The 15,807-nt window shown below is 30.6% G+C and overlaps 1 protein-coding gene across 1 annotated transcript; it reads right to left on the reverse strand.

Moving 5' to 3' along the window:
• Nucleotides 1-125: 125 nt before the first annotated feature.
• On the reverse strand, nucleotides 126-5,807 carry LOC112689364 (protein kinase 4-like). Its single transcript, XM_025563051.1, has 6 exons — nucleotides 5,487-5,807; nucleotides 3,577-3,693; nucleotides 3,426-3,512; nucleotides 2,564-2,700; nucleotides 2,356-2,506; nucleotides 126-2,296 (listed from the first exon to the last, which is right to left on the reverse strand). Exons 2-6 carry the CDS (start codon nucleotides 3,606-3,608, stop codon nucleotides 379-381), a joined length of 2,325 nt encoding a protein of 774 aa, XP_025418836.1. The 5' UTR covers nucleotides 3,609-3,693; nucleotides 5,487-5,807; the 3' UTR covers nucleotides 126-378.
• Nucleotides 5,808-15,807: the final 10,000 nt, after the last annotated feature.

Here is a 15,807-nt window from a genome sequence, read left to right on the forward strand (position 1 = left end):
GAAATGTATTATTAATGAGAATATATTCGCACAATGGTTCTAAAATTCTTACTGAATAATTCGTTATATAATGTACACTGGTTACTCGATGATAAATTTACAATAAAAAAAATAAATTTGCACTATTAATTTTTTACCCATTTAATATTCGATACGAATATCGATGTAAGATGGGTTGAAAGTATTTATTGCCAAAAAAAAAAAAAAAAAAAATCACACACTAGGAGAAATTGGTGGGAAAAAAATTCGAAGCAAAAATTAAACACTGTAACTTACACAATACTTGGGGTTCAATGCTACCGAGGTATCAAAACCTAAGTATTTCCATTGACTAGATGACGTATTAATATTACGTTTTGTGATAAGACTACATATTCATTAATCTTTTAAATATGGGTTGCCCACATTCAACATCTTGTCCCTGAGAACCTGATGCTCCAGTTTCTGGTTGCCAAACATATGTTGCACATTTTGCTCTTTGAAGTTGTGAAACTGTTGCTGGTTAGGTTGCACATAGTTCACATCTTGAGGCATCTGTGCATAAAACAAATTGGCAGGAAATAATGGAGGGTTTGGATCGATGTTGAAGTTGTACGAGTTGGGCAGTGTGTTTGGCATGAACACATTTGGCTGCACGGGGGGTTTCGACTGTTTCATTGGCTCTCGAGCAGAACTGAATGAGTCATTCAGTCGTGTTTGTTTGTCTTGAACCAAATTATACATAGGGAAATTCATTTTATCCTGGCCTAAAGATAGGTTAGACAGCCTTTCAACATTTGATTGATGTTGATAAGGATACAGTCCATTAGGTGGAGGCACCAATGGGTTTGGATAGATGAGATTATTGAATTGAGGGTTAAGGTCTAAATTCAACGTTGGAAATGCATTGTTCCCAGTTAAATTAAAATTGTTCGAATTAGCAGGCATAAACGATGTCTGCTGCTGTTGCTGCTGTTGTTGTTGCTGCTGCTGCTGCTGCTGCTGCTGTTGCTGTTGTTGCTGCTGCTGTTGTTGCGATTGCAGTAGCTGGTTAGGCAGCATATAGTCCGATTGCTGCTGCAGCACAGGCTGGAACGGCTGATAAACTTTCTGGTTAGTTTTTTGGTTCCAATTCAAATTTTGTTGTATTTGATTTAATGTAGGCGGTTGTTGAAGTAAATCAGGTTCAACACTGCTACTAGTTGCACCAACTGGCATGTCCGAAAGTAGCTGTTTATTGTTAAGACCCAATCTATCACATATTTGAGTCATATTAGCCAGAAAATGTAAGTTGGAAAGGAACTCTGGTGAGTTGTTCGTTTCTAACACTGAACTGGAGGTTTTTGGAAGGACAGATTCCAAATTGGAGTACAGACTATCGGTGTTTGACTGAGATATAGGGGGTTCTGTGTGTGGAGGTACAGTATATGGTGAGCTCTGACTCAGGGCCTCCAATAGGTATCTATTGAAATCTGGAGCTGGCAGTGGTTTTTTCTCAACAAACTTTGGACTTTCAATTGGTTTGGGAGGTTCTTTAATTTGAGTAGTCATTGGTCCCCAGGAATCAGTAAAGTTAAACACATTAGGCTTAATTTCTGATCGTTCGGACTGAATGAGTTTTTCATCTATACCATCATCTTTGGTCTCAACTGGATCATTCCAAACTACTGAATTACTTTTGGGACGATCACTACTCCAAATGTCAACGGATTCGGTTTTGACAGGCTCTGATGACCAGTTGGAAGATTCCCATTTGTTTTTGGCCACATTAACACCTACATCACCATTCCACATATTGGACGGTTTTTTATCATCTTTCTTTTCTTCTGGCTTATTCCAACCTGATGTGAGAACGCTCCAATCATGAGCTTGTGGTTGAGGCCTTTGATCATCAATGTCATTCGATCTCACATTTCTTTCGGGTTGATAATTGTCTTTGATGAAAGTTTCCTTCCAGTCACCTCTTTGCCTAAGTTTTTTCTCTGGCTTAAGAGGACTATCAGTAGGTGAAGGTTTATTTTCCTTAGGTTTGTCTTTTTGGATGTGTTTAGACTTGTTTTTAATTTCTTTACGATCCTTTGACCTATTATTCTTGGAATCATCTTCCCAAAGGGTCCCCACTTTGGGACTCTTATTAGTTTTATTGTGTTCAGATGCAAAACCATAATCATCAGTTTCTTTTGTAAATGAACTGTTGTTCCAACAATTGATAGACCTAGAATCCTTAGATCCTCTAGAGTTCTTTTTATTTTGGGAATTATGTTTTTTTTGGAACATCAGATCATCAGTACCAATGGTATTCTCTTGGTCATTTTTCCTAAATTAATTAAATTTATTTATTAGTAAAAAGTCTAATTTAATAATATTTGAAATTACCACGCAGAATCTTTGGTTCGTGAGTGTTCTTCAGCACTTTTAATACTTTCAACAATCGCCATTTTTAACATTTTTTCTTCCTCATTGTCATCTTTAGCTTTTGCAAATAGTTCTGAACCTTTTTTACGAGCCCAGGCATTTGTTGTAACAGCTAAACAAAAATATTATTTTAGTAATAATAATAAAGAAAAATCTTATATAAACTTACGGAATGTTGCAGCAGCTTTTATTGGTTCTGAATTAATAGCATTGTTACCAGAACCATAGGTACAAACAAATTCTTCAATGTTAATCATTTTGCTTTCCTTCTTGGGCTTACGTTTTGATTTAGGTTTCTGTGCCGTACTAAAAATAAAAAATATTTTAATTATATTTACATTACTTAAAAGAAATGATAAGCAAACTGATGCAATGTTTTCTATTTCAATGTTTAAGATTTGATAATAATAAAAAAAAAGGATTAAATATAATAAAATTTAACTTAAGCTTTAGAATTACAAAAATTACATCATTATAATACCACAAATATTATAAGTTTTACCATAACCCCTATTTTAAATATTATTAGTAAATTTATATTATAATGAAGCACATGCTTCAAGAGGTATTAAAAATAAATAAATGAGAATTTATAATTTGAATATAGAAAATTATTTTTGTATTATAGTTATATTTAAACTAATTTTTTTGAATTTATTAATTTCTAACCTTGACCATTTATTAAATAATTGTTCTACAGTCAACAGAATAATATACATTTTATCATTACACCAACTCAAAAATAAAAAATGTCTAAACTTCTATAAAGAATAATAACAATAATAGACCAGAAATGTATAAATGGTTTTTAAAAAAACTATTGTTTTAAAATATTTTATTTTACTGAGTCTATATTATTAATAAATACTAAGAAATATAATTTATAATTTTAAAAATTTTAAAATAACTAATTAATAATATAAATAATTATGAATAACAAATATTTTTTAAAGAAAAAAATAGTAATGTAGTATCTGCCATCTGTTATTTAGAGTATGTAAAAGTTACTTGCATTTAACACATTTACTTACCCAAAATATTCAACGGTATCATTTGCTTTTTTATTTGCACCATTAGAAGGTCTCCTATTCTGAGAACCTGAACTCTTATTGTTTTTCCTAAGCATAGTAAAAATTATTAATAAATAAAAACAATAAATATTTATGTTTATTTAAGTTTTACCCTTCTGGAATATTGTTCTTCCATTCCATCATGGAAGAATTTTGAAGTCTACAGACTTCAATTACACACCAGTTTAAAAATTGTTATGATAAAAAAATTATCCAATTTATTTTCTTTCTGAAAAAAAAAAGATAATTATTAAGTAATTTAAAAATAACATAAGAATGAAATAATACATTTTTAAAGATACTGTATAAATACCTACTGACATAAAATAAATAAATAGCTACATTGGTTTGAATCAATTTAGTTCTACATGTTAAGTTAAAATGTTTAACAAAATATTAAAAATATGCCTAGCTTACTTTTAAAGTGTACAATTATTAAAATATAATAATCTACCACAAACATAATTATTAAGTTTGATGTATGAAATGCATAAGTCATTAAAATAATTCTATAATAGAAACAGAATAATTATACTATTTTAAATGTTGAAACTTATAGTTTTATGTAGTGAATATTTTATTCTCATCGTAGATAGACAATAATCATGGTAATTTACAAGATATTGATCATTTTATCCATTCTAAATTTTAACTATATAAAGACAACAATTAAATTGAAGCATGTAAGAATTATTATAAGAAATAGCAAATTATAATGTTGATAAATTGAAGAGAAATAGGTACATAAGTAGGCAATGAACATGTAACAAAAATATAATTAAATATACTTTTAATATATTCTATTAATTTACTATGTGTTATTAAAAGAAAAAGAAATCAATAACATTACAAGGACATCAGTTCTATAAACTAAAGTCTAAGGATATATTAAGGGATTTATATATTTCATTATTTAAACCATGTTGTAAACAAGTATGATTATATTTATATTGATATAAAAATGAATTGTTTTAAATTCTTATTATAAACCTTGAAAATTGAAAGAAAAAGTTAAGTCCAGAGACAAGATTTTTATAATGAGAAAAATGTTTTTGAATTGTATATCTAAGATTAACATTGATTACATTTTAAGAAATAAATACTTAATATGTTATTAATATAGTAAGAATTTTTTATTTTACTTATTATTTATTCATTCAAATATAAAATGTTTAAGTAATAATGTAACAACTGAAAGATCAATAAAGAAATAGTATAATTTTATTTTTTTTTATTATATTTTAATACTTTATTTGAACACTCTATTTAACATAATAATTTAAATGATTTGTTCCTAATATTTAAAAAACACAATTAGTTTATTAATTTCTAATGGTATAACGTTCAGTTTTCATTTATTTAATTTAGTTCTAAAAAAATAAATACATTTACCTACCTAAGCTATGGCATTTAAATAGGTATCATCTTTCATTACACATAATCAATTTTCAGTAGCAAAATTAATGATTTACTTAGTCTAAGATAAATTAATGGTAAACAAGTAAGTGCTAATTTAATTTACAGCATTCCATTTAAGTGGATTTAATCGATTATTTAGGTTTTTTATCAACAAGTATATATATTTTTAATTAAAAAGAAAGTAAATACTTCTAACTCAGTACCAACTTGCATCACTAATATGAAAAAAAAATAGACAAAGATTGAATCACAGATAAAAAAGACCAGTACTACAACATTGCAGCACATTTATTATAGCAACAGAGATATAGTACCGTATCTCTTATTGTATTAATTAGTATGTGTTCCTATAGCACATAATTCTACGCATAGCGAATAAAATAACAGACATCGTATGAAAACAGGCAGTAGACTTTTATTGGTCACTGTGTGCGCTGATAGTATCACTGAAAATCAGAAACCGAAACGGGTCCAGAGAGTTTTTAGGTGACTTGTTCAGAGCACTGTTGTACCACATATCCCGGGGCACCCGGTTAGGTGGTGCCTACACGACGGACGGTGGCGTCAATACGAGGAAATATTTGTGTACTCGGACAAACTTACCGTCGGCTGGTCTTGTGGCGGAGTCTGTCAGATCCGTGTGGCCCGGCGTCGTCGTCCTGTGCGCGAGGTGTCACGTCGGTTGTGTACTCACGCGAACGATGGATTTGACGGCGACGATGTACCGACAGACGGACGGACAGCTACTACTCCAAAACGGTACGATCGAAACACAACACGTACATACACACCCGAATTCTTACACATACGGACGTGCGGACGAACGGATCGACGGTAAACGTCGTTGCAAAATAATACTAATAAATCGTATAACTAAACGATATTACTAGTTATTTTATATTATTACTGTTGTTACTATTATTATTATTATTATTATTATTATTATTGTTGTTTTTCTTTAACCCTAGTAGCAAATGAATTATTATTTTCCCTGTTATAATCGTGTATATATATATATATACATTTACGTATATATATATATATATATATATATATTTACGTATATATATATATATATGTATATATGTATGTAAATATACGTGATATAATACGAGCGTGTGTGTGTGTTTTTGTCTTCTTTTTTTTTTCTCGTTCGGTACGATTCCCTCCCCCACCGCCGCCCGTTCGGCTGGCGACGGGTCTCGGGAGGAATTCATTACGAACGGCCAACAGTGCTGCCAATGTCCGCGGTACCGCAGGGCGCCAACGTCCACATCCGCCCACCCGTGACCCGTCTTCGAAACAGCCGCTTTTCCGTGCGCCGCGACCCGGTGTTTTTGAACGCATTGTCCGCCCGCGGTTGTTATCGTCGGTCACCTCCACGGACGGACTGCACGCGCCCATCGTTTGTTCCATGGCCGCGCACCGTTCAAACATTTCAAAGGTCACCCGGTTACCACCTGTGATCGGTCGAGTGACACGACCTTACCGCGGGTCTTTTGTAACGGCCCGCACGCGCGGGCACGTACATTTCTATTTGCGGGGGGGGGGGGGACAATTTCGGACCCTTGTATCGTCCGACGATAATTTGTTTTCCGCGAGAAACTTGTACAGCCAACAGACCGTATTATAGAGGAGCCTATATCAGTATTTTGGCACTCGTTCTTATTTAACATTATGTCTTTTACGAACAGACCGGTGACGGATTTTAGGGGGGACGAGGAGGCTCTTGGATTCTTTTTTATGTCAACTGCTATGTTTTGTACGTCGTATCATTTTCACGATAATTTTCAACTTATATTTTTTTAAAAATGTTTTTTTTTTTTCGCATCAGCATGAAACTTTGGAGTGATAACAATAGACGAATGTACGTTATCAGAAATTACAGACCTACGACTAGAATATAAGTGAAGGAAAAATGTAAGGACTTTTTTCTATATTTTATATTCCAATAAAATTAAACTATTTAAATAATGAAATAAAATAATGAAAATTATTTCATTTATAATAGAATCATCAATTATCATATAATTTGATAAATGTAACTATGGTGAGGGTAAACAATTGAAAATAGCCCCCCTTCCCTTGATGTTTTATCAAAACTGCCACCGGAACAAACTCATTATTTAAATTTATTAAAAAGTTTTCTACTAATATAAAATGTAATTTAACTATATTTATATCTGTATACAGAGAGGTATTCAGAAATTTGACGCCCGGGTGCTATTGATTTTTTCGCCTCGCCCCAACAAAAATTATTTAAATTTTTTCACCTACTGAGCGCGTCGAAGCTTATCTTCCAGTAACCACCCGTAGGCCGTATAACAGCCTTTACGTTATCGTTATCTTTTCAAGCGCTTTCTAACTTATTTGTTACATTTTTGTTTTTAATGTATTCGCTATTTGTATTCTATGGTGAAACCAGTTCCCATTGATTATTTAATCAAAAATTTCCATTAAACAATTTTTGGTTATCAGAAAAAGAAAGCACAGTTTAAACTTTAAACATTACGTAATCTTTATATATTAGTCACAAATATAAAATATAAAAATGTATTATTTATTATTATTACAAAACAATATTTACAATTTACATATTTTTTTTTACGAGTGTTAAAGGACTATACTCATTGATTATGTCATCATACTGTAAACTTTTTGTGATGTCTGATTCAATATTTAATATAACCATACTGTTTAGTCGTTCATCGGTCATTCTCGACCGCAAGTAACTTATTTACGTTTTGAAGGAGAGGTTTTTCGTCTACAATTTTTGTTCCTCCCTCTCATGAATATTTTCAATCTTAAAATATTATCTTGGACAAAAAAAAAATTAACCAATTTATATTATTGTTCATCAACATGAAATGGAATATGTAAAAATTTGATTTCGCCTCTAAAAAAATGCCACCCAGGGCGATCACCCCCTCTATCCCCCCTATGTACGTCACAGTCTATAAAGAAGTTATATAATAATCGAAATCATAATAAATTGTATTATCGAACATTTATCGTAACAGATTTATTTAAAGAGCATAAACCATCAGCAAAGTGTGTTTTCGATGCTTGCAAAAAAACAATTGGTACGTACGTCTGAGGTGGCCGGCCCTCGGCCATAGTAAATTCAAGGGAGAGGCCCTTCTCTAACTATGTGGCTGCGTACACGATCAGTATTACTGACAGTGTTTCAGATATTGACAGTATTGTTGGTCATGTATTGATGTACCGTCAGTAGGAGGAAAAAAACGATATCGATGATCGACAGAAAAATTTGTTATCGAGTCGTCGTTATTTGTTAATTTATTATAGTATTGTTAGTGTGTAGCAGGGCTATTCTCAGAGGAGTGGGGCAAATGGTTAGTTATGGAATTTATTCATTAGTAAAGGTTTATTTCATTCCCATGGCCTTTTTTATTCTTCGAATTGTTATATATTATTTATGTCACACTAGAAAAATACATAAAAAAAATACATTGTAAAATAGTATATGAAGTTCACCCTTCCCCCTATAAGAGTCTAGGGAAACCACTGGTGCATGATGGAAAACGATTGTTCTTCAGTATTTACGTCGCAGCGACGGACGACGGAAGTCAAAATACAAGTCCGGAATTTCGCGATCGGGACGTTTTGGGTGATTTGATTCTCTATACAAACAATTGCAACGTCTCTCAGATGTGAATTTGAGCGTCGTGTGATAAACCTACTCCTTGAGAGTCACCAACCTGTAGCCTAGACCAGTGATCGGAGCACACAGGGTTTTGATGAAAATGAATACAAATAACAATTATTACAAAATGAAAAATATCACAAATACTCCAGGTAGATACACATAAAGATCTAATGGGCCAAAAGAGAAAATCAGAAATAATCCAAGACTAAAACCGACCTTGGACCTCTAGCGATAACCGGTCAACAGAGCGAGTATCGGTGTTCATTGTCTAATCGATTTGCTTTTCGCGCAATAACAATAATTATAATAAATAAGAATAATAATAAAATTTGATAATAATATGGGAGGGCCTGTTGTTTAATACTTCATACAATTACCATTATTTTGTCCACCGTTTACGTTTTATATTTTTTATTTATTTATTTATTTTTTTTTTAATAGGAAAGAGTAATTATAATAATTGAAATACACACCTTTTTTTGCTTATCGATTCTACTGTCACACATTACTGCTGAAAGTCAGGGGCGTCATTTGGGAGGGGGTAGACAATGGCAAATGCCCCACTTTAAGACATTTTAAAAAGTTGGCAATTCTTTGTATGATGATCAAATGCTAAAATCAGTAAATAGTATATATATATTTAAATATATAGGTAACCATAATTTTTTAAATATTATGAAGTCGGCAAATTTAAACAGTGGCCCCATCCTTTCAAAAGTTGAAATGATGCTTCTGCTGAGAGTAAAAAAAAAAAAAGAAAAAATGCCGACTATAATTTGTATCGGTCGTTTGACGAGTGCACTGTCAATAATATTGATCGTGCTAGGGCCGCTTAAGACCGTGCTCGAATCCGTTCGGATGAACATTCCGTTTATTGTGTTTCTGCGTCTTCACCTATTCGACTCGATCGCGGTTTTACCGTTCTTCGCGACAACAGCCGCCGTACAGCAGCATCGAATTGCGGTGACGCAAAGTTTTGCTAGTATTCCCGGGAAATTTGGGAAAATCCGCTTGCGTACCGGTAACGGCATAATGATTTTAAGTTGGTACGGATTTGCTAATCAATTACAATTGTCGTCCCCGACTTGGACGCAGTTCGCTACGCTCTCGCGGCCATTGTACCTATCCAATACTGACGTTTGACAATTACACCTTTTTACAGGCAACGCTGAGCATAGGAAACTAGATCGCCTGGAATTCGAAGTCCGGAGAATCGTTCGAGAGATTTTCGATAGTCAACAAAGTCGGATCGGCTTATCGAGAACATTGTTGCTGTAGGATTTTTACGATCAGTATGCAATTATTTTTCTTTATTTTCGTCGCGGTGAGTGTATTCAAATATGATATATATGGCCGTAAATCAATGGTTTTGTTTTTATTCTATTTGCCTTACATATTGTTGACAGTCCATCTTAAAAGTTAAAGCATCAAAAATTATATATATAAAAAAAATAGTACATAAGTCATGTGCTTTTTATAAAAGTAGTCAAACGTAATGATTTATTTTTATGTTTGTATCTATTTGAGGAATTTAAAATTATTTATTTGATAATATAAAAGTTACGTATACTTTAACATAATTTCGTTGACATAATTAAATTAGGGTGCTAATTAAATAATAATTTAAGCTATAGGTATACGGACAAGTAAATGTCATTAATTACAATGAATCCCAATCCACATAAATCTAATTAAGTAAGCTTGTTTCAGTAAGTTACGAACTAAAGTATAATTATTTGAATTAGAGTTTCTATGATGATGCTTTTCGAATATTTTTGAGTACTTGCAGAAAGTATTGCTTCCGACCTTAGCGTTTAGCCAAAACACACACGATCAACACGTTCAAATAACGAAAAAGTTTTATTTTGAAATACCTTTATAATCCGTTGCTTCGGTGTCGTGGGCGTGTAATTGTTATTTTAAGACCTACATTTCTTAATTAATGTATAAATTGCAGTGATAAACAGACAAGAAAATGGCGTCCGTCCAATAACAATACAAACGAAAAACTATTTCGTTTTTAACAAAGAAATAATTACCTGTTACACAGCAGACATGTACAACATAATATGTATGCGTCATATTTTTTTAAAAATTAGATACGTTTATTATTGTAGACAATAAAATATGTCCTTTTGGTAAAAAAAAAAAAAAAACTATTAAATGTTTGGTGTATTTGTGTTTCGGTTATAATTATGAAATGTGTAAGTATATAAAATATTTAATTTTATATTTCTAAATAAACCATGATATTCAAGTAACTATATAACAGTTATATATATATAAATAGGCAATTTTATTGAATTTGTAGATATCAGATATGATGAATTTTTAATCTGATATGGGTTGTACTTTACAAATATAATAGTACTCTAGGCCAAAATTTTATTTAATTATTTATATATTAATTTACGAGTGTTAACCGTTAAATAGTTTTTAATTTTAATTATTTTTTTTGTTATCTCATTGTACATATAGTATAACATTTATAAGTACTATAACATATGTAGGCTTGAATAAAAGAATAAAATCGTTACACCTTGTGCACACACCATGATAAACGACCAAATTATATAACTGTTTGTAGTTTTATATGATTATGTACAGGAGTGATTAAATATTTTCTCAGTCCCTTTACGTAAACTGTTTATTGAAACATTTTACGTAAAGTTTTCGAATTTTGAATGTTAAATTAATTGTTTTAGTCATTGCACTTTATCATGGATGAATTCGATTATTGCTGGTCATTACAATTAAGGATTTCCATAATGATGTTTAAAAATATTTTCTTCATAAAAATTAGCAATTTAAACTATATATTATTATTAAATATTGAAAAGCACTAACTGTAATAACATTTAATACCCTAATTTAATTTATTTGTCAGTTCGTTCGTGCACTACGTTTAAGTTATAAAATATGATTTTGTATACAATTATTTACGATTTTATCATTTATTGCAGTGAGCTGTGTACAACTTCATTATGTCCTATTTATATTCAGTGTTTTTATTATTATTATCTGTTCACCATGAACTTTATTAAAATGTATTCATGTGCGTGAAAATGCGTACTTATAATTCAGAACTCCGTCAAAATCTAATTAAGAATCATGCAATTTTCCCATTAAAAATAAATAATATTAAAAATAATTAATTTAAACACATAAATAATATTTTTTTTATTGCATCAATTACACCATCAGAACTTTCGTAATCTGACCCATAAAAGGGGTTACATGGAAATTTAGCTTAAAATTATATCTATGTAATGTAATGTAATTGAAGTAATACTGTTGAAATGGGAAAATCATACTTGGCTGTGTAGTATCCAATGCTTCTACGAGTTAGATGTCCTCTTCTTTTTCACTTTTTTTCTAAACAATTTGGGGTCGGACATCCTTGTTACGGTGTTTTTGGATTAATTATAATTTATAGTACTAAAAAATAGTTTATTCGAAAAATAATAATATTGTTATTATTTTATTATTATATATACGAGTATAATCATATTATTTTTAAAAAATAATATTTAAAAAGTATTTTATTTACAGTGCACAAAAATACCGGAACTCTGTAGTGTTATTAAGAATAAAAAAGGTAATTTGTCTTATCTATCAGTTAGGACCAGTGGCGCTGACTTGTATTTTATTTGGTGGGGCAAAGTATAAAAATTGAATAATACCACGATCCAAATAGTTAGAGCAAAATAATGACAGATTCTTTGATTGAATGATTATATTATAAATTTAACCATCATAAGTCGCTCGCTTTGCTCGCAATTTATCACTCCAATTTCATCTATTAGGTAGGTACTATTCAGCAGTAGCGTATCCAGTGGGGGGGGGGGGTTAGGGGGTTATAACTGACAATCCGTACTATTAAGTCTATTCTAGAATACGATTGTATTTATTGTTAAATGTACCGCTTAAAACAGCACATATTAATAATAATATAAATTATATTCGAGTAAAATGTCTCATGCTTTATCATAAATCAATAATCATACAGACTGAAAATGATAATTATAAATTAGGTATTAATAATTACCTATTTACCTTACTTATTGCTTACCTACTTCATAGTGGTTTTAAAAAAAAAAACACTTAATATCAATTTGAAGCATAGGTATATAAATATAGGTTTAATTATTTAAATATTAAATATATTATAAAAATTAAAGAAATGTAAAACAAAAACCAGTTTATTTCATTTTTTAAACAACTATCATTTAAAAAAAGATGTTTCAAAAATGTTTCATAGAGCTATTGGCTTAAAAGATGATTAAATAAAAAAAAGATTGTTTAAAAGATGTATTTGCATGCTGTATAATCACTTTTAAACACTGAGAACCGAGAGGCGTTTAGCTTCAACATATGTGCGAAATAGATATAAATGTCAATGTACGTCTTTATACTTGATATCGTACAAAAACATGCATTGATAGACGAATTGCTCTATCGCATCATAGTATCCTACCATATATAGATCGACTGTCACTTAATTTGTATATTCCTAAGATTTACTAACTAGAGTGTAAATTAATCCACACAACCCACACCCACCCAAACACCAGACACTCACCACCATAGTCAAATGAAGGGGTGAACTGCCCCATAAAAGTACGTGTTCGGCGCTATTGGTTGGAAATAATAAATGTTGAGAAAATAAAATGTATTGTTTCATAGTGATAATGACATCACCATCTAAGAAGTCATTACAGTAATGCATAATAAATTCTCAATATTATCAAAATATTTCTTATTAGCTTTGCACAGCATATGTTATTGTAATATAAGCTATTGAATTTCAATATTTATTATGAGGTTTTCATTATTTTCAGAAGGATAGAAATTTTATATTTAAGTAGGTACTTATGTAGAATTTGTTGTGGATTGAAGAATTATATGTTTACCATGATTTTAAGAGCTTTAATTGAATAATAAAAGAACAATTGATAAAATACATAACTCAAGAAAAATGGGCACATAGGAAAAAGCATATAGTACTGAAGTAATTGGACGTTGTAAGTTACGATTTGGAGTCGACAAAATTATCCCACTTAGAATTGCAATTGTGGAATTGAAGATATAAATACTGATTTTAGAATAATATGTTTACCTACCGTTCTCAAAACCTTTTTAAACACTATCGTTGATTACTTTGAACGTGTTTAATAATCAATCGTTGTTAAGACAATTTAATCCTCTGTAGATGAAAATTGGAAATGTAGTAAGACACATTTTGAGTTAATGGAAGTAACTAATTTGAATTCTGTTTTCACTGTTTGTAGAATATATGTTCTTATGGTTTATTCTTATTGATTATTTCAGTATAAAGGAAAAAAAAACAATTAAAAAAACCTTTCACAGTCGCTTTTTTTTTATTCTTAGGGTATCATTACCGCAACAACCGTTTAATGACCAATATTATAATCAAACAAAAAATGTAAACACTTTTTTTGCGTTTAATTGTACATCATTTATCATTCATAGTGAATTCAGAATTCAAATGTATATATTACCGGTTTTAAAGTTTTCTCAGTTTGGGACAAGATTTGCTATTCGATACTCTTCGACAGTTGGTTCATATTTTACGAAAAAAATCGACTTTATAAAGGTTCTGTTGTACAAAATAAGCCAGTGTCACTCTGTCCGGTATGTTGATGTTGACCCAAGGGAATTTGATTTTCTTATCTTTTCCACCTCACTTTTCCATGCTTTTAATTTAGGTTCGACGTGTACTGCATATGTGTGTAAGTTATAAACTGTATGTTTTTATACGGGAATATATCATTGTTGCTACAATTTATTGATGTTGGTATATTTGAAATTAATAGACCCAAGAACTACTGGACCGATTTTTTACTGCCATATCTCAAAGCATCTTATACCGATAAATCAGGATAACAAGCTTACTTAGCCTATTAGCGTTGACCAAGAAACGCCACGAATAGGTTGGTTGTATAGTTTTCAAAAAAATTGTTATAAGATATGTACATTATGTACAACTACAGAAAAAATAAAACATCGTAGGGTAGACGATTGGCTACCTTGATTATACCACGTAATAATCTTAATAATTTTAGATTATCATTGGGTATGTATTGCACAGGTTAGTAAAAGTTTTTAAATTCATTTTTATGTTCTCATATTTTTTTTTAAACGTTCATCACGTAGGTATGTGGTACGGTATTGTAATCCTTAAAATTTATATTTAATTGATTTAATTGTTTATTAATGTAAGATTACTATGTAAAGCTTACCATCGACAAAAAAATAGTTGAATTTCGCTTTGTTCCATCATTAATCTTAAATAATTTTTTAAACTGTTTTGTTGGGTAAATATAATTAGGTACATCTTTGATTGATATATTGATTAATAAAAATATGATATATTTTAACTAGTCTTACTATTTACTATAATGGCTTATACATGAAATAAAGCGAGTTCAGATGTTTATTTTTGTTTTTTAGGAACTTGTTCATTATTTAAAAGAACGACTAAAGGACAAATTCCATTATTTTAAAAAGCGAAGAACGGAACGAATTACCTTTTAAGAAACGTGGCAAATACTAATGATTGCATCCCTGATTATTAATTATGTGGAACGTTAAATGTATCTACCAATAAAAATTTAAAAATACCCGTAACAGTCAATCAAAAATTTTATATTGGGATTTTTCAAAATGTCCATCGGTTTTGAAAATGGCGGTAAGTATCCGTTCTGGCTGTTCTGTGGCATAAGTGCTTTACAATTAGACTTTAATCGATCGATTGTAAATCTTACACCAGCAATGCTTTAGGGACGTAATGATTTGTTTGATAGTTTATACAAATATAATAAAATAAATAAAAATATAATTGCGAATAATTATTGATTCGATAACACTACGAAACGCCTAGTCATCCTCATCTGATTAATGATTGAAATGTTGACAGTAGTTGGACTCGAGTCCACGCGTTTTCGTCATAATTGTTTTTTATAGCTTTAAAACTTAAAATACAATAATACAGTATATCAATTGGTTGGAGTTACAGAGAAAGCGAATAGACACCAATGTAATAGCAAGTTTTTTATGTCTCTGTACCTGCCTGTATACTGTTAGAACTGAGTTTATTTTGGAGGGAAAGAGGAATTTATTATCAGTATACCTAAATTTACTTAATTGTGAAACAAAGTATAAAAGTTAATACATGATTCTTTCGTCCTTTAAAATTTGAGTTTTTTTTTGTTTTTAGGTATAATAATACTT

The sequence above is a fragment of the Sipha flava genome, unplaced genomic scaffold (assembly GCF_003268045.1).
Source record: "Sipha flava isolate LNK unplaced genomic scaffold, YSA_version1 43_pilon_pilon, whole genome shotgun sequence".
NCBI lineage: Eukaryota > Metazoa > Arthropoda > Insecta > Hemiptera > Aphididae > Sipha > Sipha flava.

Bases quoted from the DNA above. Each gene is read 5' to 3' on its own strand.
- LOC112689364 (XM_025563051.1), bottom strand. From the start codon at position 3,608: ATGATGGAATGGAAGAACAATATTCCAGAAGG. The intron at 2,701-3,425 runs GTAAGTAAATGT...TTTTATTTTTAG, and splicing joins GATACCGTTGAATATTTTGG to TACGGCACAGAAACCTAAAT. The intron at 2,507-2,563 runs GTAAGTTTATAT...ATTTTTGTTTAG, and splicing joins AAAAGCTGCTGCAACATTCC to CTGTTACAACAAATGCCTGG.